The 15,462-nt window shown below is 44.2% G+C and overlaps 1 protein-coding gene across 1 annotated transcript in view; it reads right to left on the reverse strand.

Annotated features, from left to right (window-relative positions):
* Nucleotides 1–15,462, reverse strand: part of LOC144809859 (differentially expressed in FDCP 6 homolog) — a 469,730-nt gene that overhangs the window by 305,261 nt on the left and 149,007 nt on the right. Inside the window, exon 3 of the mRNA XM_078673746.1 lies at nucleotides 8,694–8,873. Coding sequence (XP_078529872.1) covers nucleotides 8,694–8,873 — 180 coding nt within the window. The remainder of the gene's footprint in view (nucleotides 1–8,693; nucleotides 8,874–15,462) is intronic.

A 15,462-nucleotide genomic window follows, 5' to 3' on the forward strand; every position in this document is an offset into this window, starting at 1 on the left:
TGGGTTATGAGACCGTCTCTATCCTGAATTCCCCCTTTGAACTCATGCTCCCTTTTTTCGCGCAGCTGTCTCGCTAGGTGGGACCCCACCGTGTCCCCCTGGGCATAGGATATCTGTCTGAGCTTCAGAAGCGCATTTTCGGCCCTATTGTTGTAAATTGATTTGATTTTACTAAGTTGTCGCTGCAATACCCAGGATAGCGCTTTCTTGTGTTCTCTCTCCTCTTTCTGTAGTTCCCCCTCGAGCTCCACTCTTTCCTTAGCCCTCTGCTTATTCAGAGCATCATTAAGTTGGATGCATTTGCCCCGTAGGACCGCTTTGAATGGGGTCCCAGTTATTCTAGGGGAATGTGGCCTGCGATTGATGTAGTTCAAAGTATTCAGAGATGGAGGAACTAAACTCATCTCAAAGGGTTTTGTCCCTGGGGATCGAAATCGGAAAGTACAACCTGGGGGTTCCTGGCTTATTGCAACCCTAAGCTAGGTTAATGGTCACTAGGCTATGATCTGAAATCGTAATTAGGAGTATCTGCACTGCCATAATGGGCCCAGTAGAGATTGACTTATAAAAATATAATCTATCCTGGAGTAAGACTGGTGTACGTGTGAAAAGAAGGTGTAGTCTTTGGTGGTAGGATATAGCGTGTGCCATGCATCTCTTAGGCCCAGGGCCTGTACTTTCTGTTTGATCGCCTTGGTGAAATTATAAATAGCAGCCCTATGGGGGTGGGTACTGTCCAGTTCGGCATGCCAAGTCAGATTAAAGTCTCCCAGGAGTACTACGAGACCTTTTGTGAACTCGCTTATCAAGTCAAGAACAGTGCTTGCCCGGTGTTGGGGGCGTATGTAGAAAAAAAGTGCAAAGTCAGCCTCTCAATTTTTGCTTTACCATAATTACTCTCCCCTCCCGGTCTGCCTTTATGGCTTCAGTTTGGGACTTTGCCAAACTGCGAAAGAGGAGAGCAACTCCCTTCTGCTTAGTGTTGGCAGACGATCTGTAAATTAAGGTATAACTTTTATGACAGAGCCGAAGCTCTTCGGTCTCTTTGAGGTGCGTATCCTGCAATGCCACAACCTCAAACTGGTAATCATTAAGGTACTTCCAGATTTTTTGCCTTTTGAGCTGTTAGTTTAGACCTTTCACATTCCATGATGCTTTTGAGACCATTTGTAAAAATGTCTATTCCTTCCGTCTCTCATGGCTTTCCCCCTTGATATTCGCCTTTCCTCTTGTTCCCCCCCTGAGGTCCCAGTAGCTCGAGCGGTTTCAGAAAGTGTGTCTTCATTCCCCTTATGTGTGAAGTGACCGACTACCCCTCCCCCCACCACCAGATCCCCCTCCCCCTGGAAAATAACAACCCCAAAAACCCCTTGAAACCGGTAAACAACCTTTACAACGCAACTTTTACCACGCAGTGCCTTTACAACGCAACTTTTACAACGCAAACCATTACAACGCATTGCGCTGGGGGGCGCTCTAGGATAGGGAATAGGTTTAATGTACTATCCAACACCTTCCCTACTATCCACGGGGACTGGAGTTGGAATAGTAAATTAAACAATTCACTATCCAGCGCCTAAAAGCACTATGCGTTGTAAAGGTATTCGTTGTAAATACCGCGTTGTAAAGGCATGCGATGTAAAAGCATGAGTTGTAATGTCATACATCCCTCGAAACCTTATGCTGCAGAGCCAACAGACGCGTCTCTTCTTGAAGAAGAATAGTATGGTACAGGGCGATACAGACAGGGTCCGGACATCTGACTGCCGCTCGCTACGTTTATAGAGTACCAGTTAAAAATATTAAGAACAAATGTCCGGTGCATCTAGCCCTTCCCAGTGGGTGAGCGTGGGCACACTCTGCACCAATGCGTCCCTTATGGCAAGCGTCCTGGAGCAGTGCTGCCCCATAATCAGTCCGGATTACATCCTTCTTTTGGATCAGTCATCCAATTAGTGTCCTCATTTTTGGCTGACTTTGCCTTTCGAGATTGTGCACCTTGGTCGGGCAGGTCTTTGTGTCGCCCCTGCTCCTTTCATAGGGTCTGAGCTGCCTTCATCTTCGGGAATCAGAAGACCTAGAATGCGAAGGCCCTCTGTCAGATCCGAGATGTGATGGGGTTTATTGTTAAGCTCGAAAGCGAGTCCAAAGGGGAAGGTCCATCGGTAACGCACAGTATCTTCTCAAAGTTTGGTGGTAATTGGACGTAGTTTTTGTCTGCGTGCCAGTATGGAAGGTGCCAGGTCCTGAAAGCGTGCACACTTGTATCCCTGAAAAGAGGTCTCCTCCTTTTTTTCTGGCGGCACTCATGATCGCTTCTTTCATTTTGCGAAGGAGTGCATCTTAACGAGCACATCGCAGGTGGGTCTAGGTTCACCTGTCTGCTGGTTTCCCACTCGGTGGACCCTTTCGATCTGGAGCTTCATCTGGTGCCGGCACAGGATCTCATCAAAGAGGCCCTCCACAAAGGCCTCTAGATCAGGCCCCTCCTCCCCCTCCTTCAAGTCTCGTATTCGAATGTTCTCCCTCTGAGACCTATTTACTAGATTCTCCGCCTTCAGGAACACCTGGTGGAATTGCAACTGGAGATCTTGCTGTCTGTCCTGCATCTTAGAAGTGTGGGCATCCAATTCTTGTGCCTGTTCTTCCACTTCTAGTACCCTGGACTCTACGGCATCCACATCCTGCTGTAGCCTTGCCACTAGGTCTTCTCTGGTAAGTGCCATCTTGTGCGCTGGCCCCCTTCGTCGTGGGATTGGCTTTCTCCATTGCTGCAAAATAATTGGAGACCTTGTTTGATGCTTTTTTTTTTACATACCGAGGGCATAAAAGAAAAATCCTGAAACGCGAACGTGGGCAGTAGTCTACATGCAACCGAAGCGGGGGCTCCTTTGCTCAGAGACGGGCTGTGCAGTGCACCCACCGGCTCCCAGAACAGCTCCAATTTTGGAGAGGTTTTTGTTTCCACACCTTAGATTCCTGCCTAAAGCTCTGTGTCGAGCTTTGCTCTGCCATTTGGGAAGCTGTGCCCAAAGGCTATGCTCTGTCCTCTCTGCACACCCTTCTTACCCTTCAAATGATGTAGCACCCCACAAATGACACCATGTTGCCGTGTTGCGTCTTCCCTGGCACTATGAGGAGCGAAGAAAAAGAACGCTTCGCTTGTAGGGTCCTGCCTTCATGTTCCTTTCATTTCTGCGCTATAGACGTTTAAACAAATACATATTTGCAATGCCATAGCTTTCGTATTTAAATTGAGACTAATGTCATTGCAAAGAAACCGCTGACGTTGTCCCTGCTTTGAAAGTGAAGCAGGCATTGCGTGCTGAATGTAAGCGAAGCACGTCGTAACTCAAGAAAGAAAAAAAAGTACACGTACTGAGTAACAACCAAGTAAAGGGGCCAGTAGGCATGGGAGGAAACAAAAAATAACATGGCCGTACTAAGTAGGGACTAACAAGCCTATTAAAGAATCAAACACCAGCATTTAAGAAGGACAAAGACACAAGCCAATGAAAAATATGGGTGGGGCTTCTCCTCTGTACTCTACCTACAACAGACAGCCAGAGCAGCGCTTGCGAGCTGGCTTGGGCTCAACCTGAAAAGTGTTGGATGGAATGCTTGAATTAATCCCAGCCACTGGTAATTACTCAGTCCATCGTTACTTTGCACACCATCCCACCTCAGGTTGGAACCAGCCATATGCAAATCAGCCTGGAATCACAGTCCCAGACTACAGAGGAGACCAGGAGCCAGACCTAATAGCAGAAATTAGAGGTCACTTGAGGTCATTATTGCCACGGCAGCCCATTAGTAGTACCCGGTCTCTACTAGAGAATTCCTCAAGCCATTCAAGGAGAAACAACATATGGAGGCCAAGTAGTAACACCCCTTGCACACCAAGCAACCTTCACATAGGACAGTTTCAGCATGGATAATCTGATTCTAGGTTGAACGCACACCCAAATCAGGGGGTATCAAACTATTCAGTTCCCAAAGATGGTCACTGGTACTGGACAAAACAAAGGCATTCAGTCGAATACTATCATTTTTATCAACTCAACCCTGCCAATCAAAGATATAGATAATTTCATTCAAAAGGGCACTGAGTTGCATCTGCCAGTGAGTATGGATTTTACATCTCAAATTATATTTGTCTTCATCAAGCATCAGTTTAACTTGCAAACACATCAAATCATTCGGCATTATAAACCCAGATTTGGCACACACCCTCCCACTCTATGCCTGAGCTTCTAAAGGTAACATCCAGGATCTATAAGAAACCTTTTGAGGCTTTGTACAAAGCGGTCTAAGTGAGGCATAGGCTGAGCGGCATGTTATAAGTGCACAAATGGATCAGTGGCTTACAGAGCCAATGAGAGAGTATCACTGTTGCCACCCAAAGCGCAGCATATATGACAGGGGCTCCATCACCCGGTCCAAAAGTAAAAGAAAAATCTGAGCACTCAGCAAATCACACTTTAGATCTTGGTGCCAGTAGTTTTGTTCTTTATTTTCATTTCTTGTAAACAAACTTTGCCCTCGCTAATGTGTTTTGTCTATGCTGACAGTTACAGAAGACTTCTTCAGGGCTTGAGTAGTCTTAATATAGCCAACACAGTATCCTGCTACTCATTAAAACTAATATTCCCTTCATGTGACTAGTAGATATGTATATAGTCCGTATAAATCCAATCAAGCATGTGTGCAGCTAAAAACACCTACTGTTATAAATGTACCTGTGTCTCTATGGGAGAGTACTCCCCCCACGCTGTAGACTTGAATATTATTCAGCATTTAAAGTCTTTGAACGCAAAGGTGAAGTTTGCTTACAAGATATGAAAATAAAGAACAAAACTACTGACACCACGTTCTCAAGTGTGATTTGCTGAATGCTCGGAGAATGTATTTACATTTTTGACCTTCCTATTGTGAAAGAATTAGTGACTTTCCCTCCTCCTGAGCACCGGACTGATTTGCAGTCTCATTTATTGTCAACATTTGATATTTTTGTTGCTGCAGTAGTGTGCACCCGTTTTCCCAGCCATCAACATCTTACAAACAGAAGTGGTGACAGGGGCAACTCTAGCAGGTGACTCGCTACAGTGCTCGGCTCTCTAAGATCACCGCCTAGTTTTTACACAAGCCCGAGGGTGTGTACAGGGAAACCCAATCAATTTCAGGACATGTGGGCTAAATGTACCCGTTGGAGTAAATATTTATGTTTTAGCCCTTACATGCATTAGACATATTCAGATCAAGATGACCAAAAAAATCAGCATTAAATATTTGTACTCTTCCTTTTATGAGTTTGTCAAACCAGCTTGATGTGCCATCGACCAGGGATGTGTTTTTGTTATGCACCATGTTATTCAACCATTTTTTGAAAAATGTGATGTTTCTGAAAACAAGTTATAAACCAACTAAGACGGCCACATTAAATGACTGACACGGTAATGTCTGGCATCTCATTGGTTTTTTAAGAAAACCCTCACAAACCAACCTGGTTGGTGTCATGCTTCATCATCGAGTCCCAGCTGAGTAGCCAAATGCTACTCAGCTGTGCTACAACACCTGTTTACAGTGGAGCAGGTTTGAGGTGTAGGTGAATGTGATGAAATGAAAGTGAATGTAAAAATACCTCCGGATTCTACCTGTTAGTTTATTCTTGGTGATCCTGGGTATGTTTAAAAATTAGAGAGTGGATAAAGGATACCATGTGTAGCCAAATACTTTCCAATGATTGTCAACATGTTTCAGCCCGCTGAAAAAATAAATGGGGCTTTCTTCAGGACCTCTCAATTGACATGAGTGAAAGTGAAAGTGTGTGGTAAAAAATCACCACGTGTTAGGGCATTTTTAGTGTTCGTGCTAAGGAACACTATGTGTGCCAAAAAGGACTGACCGTAATATGGGTCCTCTCAATGGCTATTAACCGAAAGAGAAAAGGACAAAATCCAATACAAAGACAAACAAGACTCAGACATTCAGTCAGCTTCCGCCTTCATTGTGATCTTCCTGAAATGGAGTAAGGTGCAGTAAAACGCAGTGTCAGACATGCGTGCATTACCCCTTCATACACATATCATGCGTCCATATGCCATGCTTGTATACAAAATGGTGGACATGTCATCATATGCTGTGAAGAAATAGGGCACGCATTTGGTTGCCTTATTATTTAGCATAGGTGTTCCGTACGAACCTGTGGCGGTGACTGGTTAAATACGTGTCCGGCTATGTTGCGCTGTGAACATATAATATTATAGTTAACAGTGGTAAATAAACAAAATGATTAGTTAAGATAGTTACATTAATCAATATGATGGCTCGCGTATCTGTTCCTGGGAGGGGGAGCCTTTAAATCACCAACTCTGGCGACAGGAGGAAAGGAAAAAGCAGAGGAAATGAATAAACAGCCTGGCTTGCTATTTAACACCAAATAATGGCGTTACATTAAGGAAAGAAAACCACAAAAGTGTTGCGCCGGTAACACCCTGAGTGGAACAATCTTACTTGAAGTTGTTGTCTCTCCCGCCGTACACCTATTCAGTATTCCCAGGAGCAGGCTGGCTCCGGAGTGGACCGTACTCGTTGTTTAAAAAGAGAATATGGAACGGGAGCCCGCTTCCGGGAAAGGAGTACATCATCGCCTGGGTGGCGTGATGCGTAGCGTCTAGAACGCTGACTGTGTTGTATGAAGTCCCGCTAATGGCGGTGACTGGAAGCGTGAAAGATCTCAATTCAGAAGTGTGTTGAATAAAAATGATGATGATAAAAGCAAAATGCTGAAGGCAATGCCACATTATGTAAAAGTGGAGCCAGAGGGTAAACGTGGAGAATATGCCCCAAATTGATATGCAATAGAAGGACATGATACCTAATGAAGGCAGAGTTGTTGTGAAGAGCATATCGTAATGTGGGAAAATATTCATGAATAGAAGTTAGTCAGAGGGATAGCTAACAAAATATTCCCTTACCCTGTAATAGAGAGCAATGCTTAAGAGAGCAAGATACCTAGTGAGGGAAACACTGTTCTGATGACTATATGTCAGAAAGGGGAAATTAAACTTAAACAATAATCAGACACCGGGGCAGAATGATGGTCATTTAGTGATTAAGGCTGTTCCAAGGAATGTTATCATTCAAACCATAAGAATGGGTGGACATACGGTAAACCAATCCTTGTTCTTTATCCAATAGTTGTTGGATATTAGTGGTGTTGTTATCCAGTTGTTCAATCACTCCCCAGTGCATATCGTTCGGGGTGCGTCACAGTTCCAAAAAGTGATTGGTCATCTGGGATATGTTGCACTTGCAGCGGATGTTGCTTCTATGTTCGCAGATTCTGGTCTTCACTCTGCCACTTGTCATCCCCACATAACGCAGGTTGCATGGGCAAGTTATGAGGTAGATGACATTTGTTGAGTTACAGTTTGTGTGTCTAGGTATTTCCCAAGTTGCCTTTGAAAAATACTGCAATATTTTTTCCCCTCACGCCTTTTTCTCGATTTATTTTGTAAATAGTTTATTATTACACATATAGTAAATTCTAGGAAACCACTATTGTGTAACTACGAGTGCCTCAGTGTTTTGCAACTATTTTCTCCCATCCGCAGAATTACGAACACAGGGGTTCTGCGACAATCCGGTGCATCACAAGTTGCACCCTGAGACTCACTTGATTATTGACAATTTACCTGAGGAATCTGGGTCACCACTCCCAATTTACCAGTAATTTCTTACTTCAGGCAGAAGTTTCCACCAGAAAAGTCAGTTGCTATTGGTAGGTGGAGTCCTTGAGGGGACATTTCCAGCTCTGTGGAGTTTCTACAATTCTCAGAATCCCGATGGGGCCAATAGCAGCAGTTCTCGCCTCTAGTGAGATTATTGAAAAGCTTGTACTGAATGCCATTGAGTCAGAAAGGACGATGCTGTGATTCTTCGTTGAAAGCCTTCGTGGTTGATGTGAGGACGTCAGTAGGTGTGGAACTGTGTATTGTGGTTTTATCATAGATATCCCAATTCCACGTTTATTCTTCCTATCTCTTTAGGGACCATTCTATTTTTAAAAGAGGGAGGAATGGGGGAAACAATTATGCCACCTAATGGCTGCAGGTTTCTCTCTCAATTGAAGATGAGGAATAAATCCCACCAACACTGGGGAGGTTGCACTGGCTCACAAATAACACTGCACTGAATGTAAGGTTGCAACAACCACTTAGAATCCCCACATCTTTGGACTGGTGAGACAAACACTGTGAGCAGAAAGCCTGACTGCGAAACAAGCTTCCCAACCACCTACAAGTTCTCGAGGCCCAGGTCCAATTATGAAAGCTTAGGACCCCTTTTGGACGAGGGAGGAGCCCTGTATAGATGCCTTATAGTGGGGCGCTAGAGCTCATGGGTTAGTCCAGGCTGACGCATCTCTTTGAAGTAACTGACGGAATGCAACAGTGTAATAAAAAAAACTATATAAAATAGTATAGCACAACATAGCGCAAAATACAACGAAACATAAAATTAACAAGTAACTAATAATATGCATATAAAAGTAAGCAAATAAAAAACGTCTTAAATCACAGAAAAATGCCCCAGTAATACACCTTGGGAGCCTACACTGGAAAACAAACAATTCCCTCTCAGCACAACATGTTTCGTAAAATTAGTTAAAGTATTCATCAGCATTAACTTACCTCTTCTGGCACCATTACCAGAGGGTACGAGTCCTCTGATAGGAAGTTAAACAGGCACCAGAGCCTGAAGGCGTCCGTTTCTGGGATCTTCAGGCCACCACCCTTTGGGCTGTACTTTTTGGAAATAAGCGTCCAACACAACTCATCTAGTTTCTTTCTCTCAAACGAACCTTCCCGCACCTTAAGGAAGATAGATAAATATTAATTTAATTAATGGATATGTTTTCCACTATTCTACCAAGTTGGTATTAGCACGCTTTACATATAGATCGCAAGGCCAAATATGTATACATATATACATATACATATATATATATATATATATATATATATATATATATATATAGAGAGAGAGAGAGAGGGAGAGAGAGAGAGAGAGCGAGAGAGAGAGAGAGAGAGAGAGAGATTGAGAGAGAGAGCGCGAAAGAGAGAGAATATTCACTCCAAGTCAAGTACAAATTTGAGAATTGCCATCTTACAACTTTTCCCAGAAAGCAGCCACCATTACTACTAAGCAGTAGTATAATTAATGTTCACATTTGCTTTCATGATTTATTGCAATACACACTGCACTTTTTCTAATTTTATGATTGCGTCTTAACAAAAAATACATTTCGGAAACTACAATACAAGTCCTTTTACCATCTTGTTGCTCCTTTCGGATCTTATTGCTCCCAATCTCCCGTTCCACTCCCTTAGATCTAAATCTTGCCTCCTATTGAAGACCCTCATTGTTCAAAAAGCAAAGTGTGGAAGATCCCTCAGCCTTGCGACCCGAACGCTGGAATACCTTTCCTCTTTAACCATGTCTCATATCTGGGTACATGAAGAGCATCCTCTTCTGCTAATCTGTCCTCCATTCTTCTGCACGTGATGCCTGTCTATATCTCTGTGTGTGGGTGGTTGATTGTTTCTTGTTTTAGCACCATGATGCCTAAATCAATAGGCAATAAATACATCCGGTGCTGAATTCTTGAAAGCATCATCTCCCGTTGCAAAGTTTGGCAATGACCAATGTGACTGCAGCAAAACGCCCACGTGTGCAAAACAGGAACAACATTGCATGGCAATGCTTAATGAACAGGTTTACCTGGGACCCGGAACAGGAAGCATTCTTTCCAGTTTCAGTCATAGTAAAAGCTGTTCGAGCTCACCACAGAGCAGCATCAATAAACCACTAAGAAAGCCCTTGCTGTTGCAGCACCCACAGTGGCGAATCCTGTTGTATCAGTCAGTACCACTGCTACAGCATGAACTAAACCTGGTGTACCACAGAGCCGAGGTTGCAAAACCTCTCTTTTGTTGAAACATACAGACACCACTAACCACCACTACCATACACACGCCTCCACTTCCGACCACAATACAATCCCAGGTACCATGTCCATAGGGCAGCATGAACTCTCCCTTATTGATCTGTATTTTGAAAGAAATCCTAGCCCTTGCTCTAGAAACCTTTTTAAAACTACCCACTCGACAATCCCAATATTTCCACGCGACTCCGTGGACACACGCTGAAGCTCAACCTTCTGTTCCCTTCCAGGATATCCTGCTAGTGGCTATCATATCCCCAATGTAATACCAGATGTTAGACTTCCTAAGTGGGAGAAAACTGTTCACCATTCACACAGCCTGGTCCTGAATACAATACCTGATGATATTTCCTAAAGATCACTTTACCAATCTCCGGCTGATGCGATTATATGCACTAAAACAATTGTGATGAAGGTGCTCCTTAAAACGAAGCCAGGGGCCAGATTTCCTAGTTTTCTTTCCAGCATGGGTGACAATAATGAAATAGAATCATGAACAGCACTGATTGAAGCGACGAGGATGTGTCCGATTGGTGCATCTGCCTCATTTACAATATTTCAGTGGTCTGGGATCCCTTTTAAAGGTTGCTCCTCTTGTACATTTTCAAATAGTCACGGCAATGGACACAAAAATATAGACAGTGAGCAGGAGTGAGATTAGTGGTGGTATCCGATTTTAATTTGTATTGAGCTAAGATTTACATTTTACTTCTCAAGCAACAAAAACAGCTTAATGACAACAAAATACATTTTCAAAATTCCTTTAAAATAATAATTTAGGGGATGAGCCCCTGGAGCAGGTCTCAAAACTGGAAACCAGCTCCTGGGTGGGACTCAGCGATGCGGCAATGTGGAGGCACCCGGAGAAGCGCGGCCAAGGCGGCAGGCAGTCCCGTGGCGCCGCTCAGCAGGAGTAAGGCAGGACACAGCGGCCGACACCAACCGGGAGGGAGATGCCAGCGGAGGAGGCGAGGGGGTGCGCCGCTCCCACAGCCACGTACAGGCGGCGCAACACCTGCGAGAGGCCGAGTGGTATCGCCGGGTGACAGCCAGGCCGCAGCACCGCCGGTCCCGGCCGCCCAGCGAGCGACCCCCGGCCCCACCGGCAAACCCCCCCAGCAATGGCACGACTCATCGCGGGTGACAGCGTCAGGTCCGGAGCAGCGGCGCCGTCCTGCAGAAGCCCCAGGAGAGGATGCAGCTCCGACGGAGGCCCGGGTCGGCACCCAGAGAGGAGGCCCCTCGCAAGCCATGAGGTGGAGAACTTGGCAGGGGGGCCACGTATTAGCACCCAAAGACCACAGGTGGGTGCGCGGTGCTCCCTTAATGCAGGATTTAGCCCTTAATTGCGGGGAATATGGTGTTGTCAGCAGGATATATGGCGGATGGAAATGCTTGGCCGGCAGAGCCCACACAGGGTGTGGCCGTCTTGCAGCCGGCCAAGCCACGCCCCCCGAAAGGACATTCTTTATCTGAAGACTCGTGATATATATATTCAATGGCAGCCATACACACCCACACACATTTATTTCCTATTCAACAATTAAATGGGGCTTACTTCCATCCCATTCAGGACATTACGGGTTAGCTGCTGCTAATGGGGCTTCTGCCTCAAGGCTAATGTTGTTCTGTACTTGATGCCCTCTGGATGTTTCCCTGCATCATCCCGCTTGGTTCCATGGACCAGGACCCTAAGCCACCCCAGGACCACCCTGAGGTCCCCTTTGCTTCCCTTGTAATGTTACCATTCCACACTTTTATTTCTGTGCACCCCTGCAATGACTTCATCCATCCAGTGTGCTGCTGTTGACGGTACTGTTTATTGGCCTTTGTGTAGAGGTCTGTTCTTCATTCTATGCTTATTGGAATGTTCATGTCATTATGTTGTTGTGGTCTGTTCTTCATGCTATGCTTATTGAAATGTTCACGCCATTATGTTTTGGTTGTGAGTATTCCACTTAGAATGTAGAAGCTTGGGTTTTGAAATGTTTTGCCAGTAGCAGCCTGATGGTTTCCTGAGCCGGCTCCTGCGCAACACCTGATGACAAATAAACTCAACTTGACCCACGGCACTTTGTTCGGTGTCTTACCAACTACATTGTTGATGGTGACGATCTTCAGGTGACTGCAGAACCCACGGCATTCATCGGACATTTCTTTCAAGTTGCGTTCTCCATTGATGGTCATAGGAAACCTTGTAAGGTTATTTTCTGCATGAGCAGAGAGTCTCTACTGCACGTTACAAGCTAAATGTAAGGTAATGTTTGTTTTTCTTTACGAAGATTGTGGCAGTGGCATAGTCAGTGATTACACGACATTGGAGTGACGTCAGCCAGAAAACCTTTACAGGACGATCAGCGTTCTAGTAGTACAACGCGCAAAGCCATGCAGCGTAGGCGCCATATTAGAAGAACTTTAGAGCAGCGTTTATCTGGTACGTTTGGGATTAGCAAAATTGTCTACATGCTTCATCCTCGAGTAGAGATACAAAGTTGCGAGGATTCTGTTTAAAAATGTTTTAAAATAAAGCAGTAGGATACAAAGAGGAATTCTGGGAAGTTTTCCAAGTTTATTACAACTTGCTTTCACAGTGACACACACACCTGGCGTGCCAATGAGAAGTTCAAGCGGGAGAAAGTTTTCCCAGTTTATTACAATTTGCTTTCACGGTGACACGCAAACCTGGCGTGTCAACGAGAACATCAAGGATACGCATTCCAAAACGGATTTAAACATGCATTCTTTCAAGCGCACATACATTCAAGCACATATACATTTGATGGTGACACGCACACCAATCGTGTCAATGAGCCATTTCAAGGTTACGCATTCCTAAAAGGATTTATACACGCATCCTTTGCCACGGTGACAAGCACAACAAGCGTGTCAATTAATTGTATTAAAACACGCATCATTTCGATTAAAACACCCACACCAAGCGTGTCAACCAGTCATCCGAAGCATGCAAGACCATTACCTTTTAACATAAAATTGTTCAAAATACGCATTCTGCACTACGGTGACATGCACACCAAGTGTGTCGACGAGTTATTGAAACACGCATTGTTCACTACGTTGACACACACACACCAGGTGTGTCAACTATTCGCTTATAGGAGCATTACTTCTTATTGCAGTTTTGGCCTTAACCTATTTCCAGTCTGATGAAGTGAAGTTTAAAAGCTGAAGTTTAATCCTTGATTGCACAATTTTTATTTCCTAATGCATGTTCTTTAGATTGCCTTATGTGTGATTCACCCTCCGCAAATCGGTTTTTGATGCCAAACTGTTATATTTAGAATAATTCTAGGGAAAAGCTCTGCCGTTTGTATGTTTGTACATTTTGTTGTAAGAAACAATGCAGTCTTTGTCTCCACCGCCACCTTTTCTCGAACTTCTAGGTAATCCACCTATTTCATGGAAGAATTGGTATGACACTTTCGTCACTTATCTAGGTGCCATTGGTGCTTCACGTTACAGGACCGAAAGAAAAAAATGTCTCCGAAAAGGAGGTCTGTTTTCAAACATTTGCCTGCTTTGGTACGTGCACAAGATGAAGAAGACATATGAATTTGTAGAAGCAGTCCAGAAGTAGGAGTTTCGTTTTGACGTTCAACCTAGCTTAGTAGTGATCAGACACAAGTTCTTCAAACTTGAACAAAGACATGGTGAGGATGTGTATGCCTTTATCTCAGCTCTGTGAAAACTGAGCGCAGACTGTCAATTTGAGGCCTTTACTGAACTGTTAATTAGAGACCAGTATATTTGTAAATGTTCAGACAAGAATATTCAGCAAAAATTGCTGTCCATGGGCAATCCTTCACTTGAAGAAAGCATTCATAAGGCAAAAAATATTGATCTGTCTAAAGTTTCTGTTAAGGAATTAGATTAAAAAGTCACAACAAATGATACAGTGACTGTTGTTAGATCAAAGGATGCAAAGAACACTGTAGCACCACGTCCTGATAACACATTTTTCAAACAAACAAACGTTTGTTTCCGTTGTGGGAATCTTTCTCACTCCAAGTCGGGTAGAGGGCGTCCCGCTATAAAGGTTGGCAGAGTGTGCGGGAAATTCGGGCATTTTGCGAAAGTTTGCCAAAAGTGGAAAGTGTGGGAATACATCCACTCAAGGAGGAAAACAAGTTTCTTCTCCCTCTTCCGTTACGAATGTGTCCGTGGTGGAGTTCACTGGTGACAGTTACAATACCATTCAGGATGACCCGAGAGACATGGTTGTGGTTGTTGGTGAGGTGAAAGTTACAGAGGGTGACATCTCTGAATGTGTGGATCCTTACGTTGATTTGGACATTGGAGCAAAAAGGGTGTGTTTGTTAGTCGATTCAGGGGCAAGGATAAAAATGATCACAGAGGAATTGTTTAGTGAAGTTTGGGGCTCACAACCCTTGGAGCCTCCTGGTAGGTCCCCAGTTTCATATGAAGGAAGGAGGATTAAACCAGCTGGATATTTTGAAGACATCCTTCTATTCAGGGGCATAAAAATTCATTGGAAAGTGTATGTCGCGTTTAAAGGCTTGTCCATTCTTGGATGGGGTCACCCATGGTTGTTCAAAATGGTGCTCAGGCCTGGGACCAAGGATCAGGTATGTATTGTTCGTTCTGATTACTTTAATTTACATTTGTTTGAACACTATCCTGTTTTTGGTGTGGGCCTAGGTCGGATAAAGGGCTTCACGCATCTCAGAGTTAAAGACGATGCCACACCATTCAAGCACAGGCTTAGGAATGTTCGATTTAGTGTTAGGACTAAATTGAAACAGGAACTTCATGATTTGTGCCAGAAAGTGATTATTGCACCAATTGAATCTTCTCTTTGGCTTTCTCCTCGGATGGTTGCAAAGAAAAAGAATGGTGAACTTCGCGTTTGCGTTAACTTGCGCAGCCTCAAAAAGAACATTTGGATAGATTCTAATCCCCTCCCTAAAATCTCTGACATGACTACGATCAGTGGTTCAAAGTGGTTCAGCAAGCTGGATTTAGAATCAGTTTACCACCAGGTGGTTTTGGATCCTGCTTCTAAGCATCTTACTGCATTTGAGTCGCCCATAGGTTCTTTTCATTACTGCTGTATGCCATTTGGGCTGGCCTCTGCGGCGGCAGTGTTTCAGAGGATTGTGTCTTCTATGCTCAAGGAAATAAAAGGTGTTGTCTTCCAAGATGATGTCTTGATTTATGGTTAGTCGAGTGAATCCCATGATGATTCCCTCTATCGTGTCTTGGACGTCTTGCAAGAAAGGGGTGCTTTAAAGAAGGAAAAGTGCGTATTTAAGGTACAGAAGGTGGAATATTTAGGCCATGTGCTTTCGGAGCATGGTGTAGAACCCACACCCGGTCTAGTCAAAGTCATTGTGAACAGTCCTTCTCCTAAGGATAATGTTGGCTTGAAATCATTTGTTGGGCTCTGTGAATTTTACACACGGTTTGTGCCTGATTAT

This window comes from Lissotriton helveticus, chromosome 1_1 (assembly GCF_964261635.1).
Source record: "Lissotriton helveticus chromosome 1_1, aLisHel1.1, whole genome shotgun sequence".
Taxonomy (NCBI): domain Eukaryota; kingdom Metazoa; phylum Chordata; class Amphibia; order Caudata; family Salamandridae; genus Lissotriton; species Lissotriton helveticus.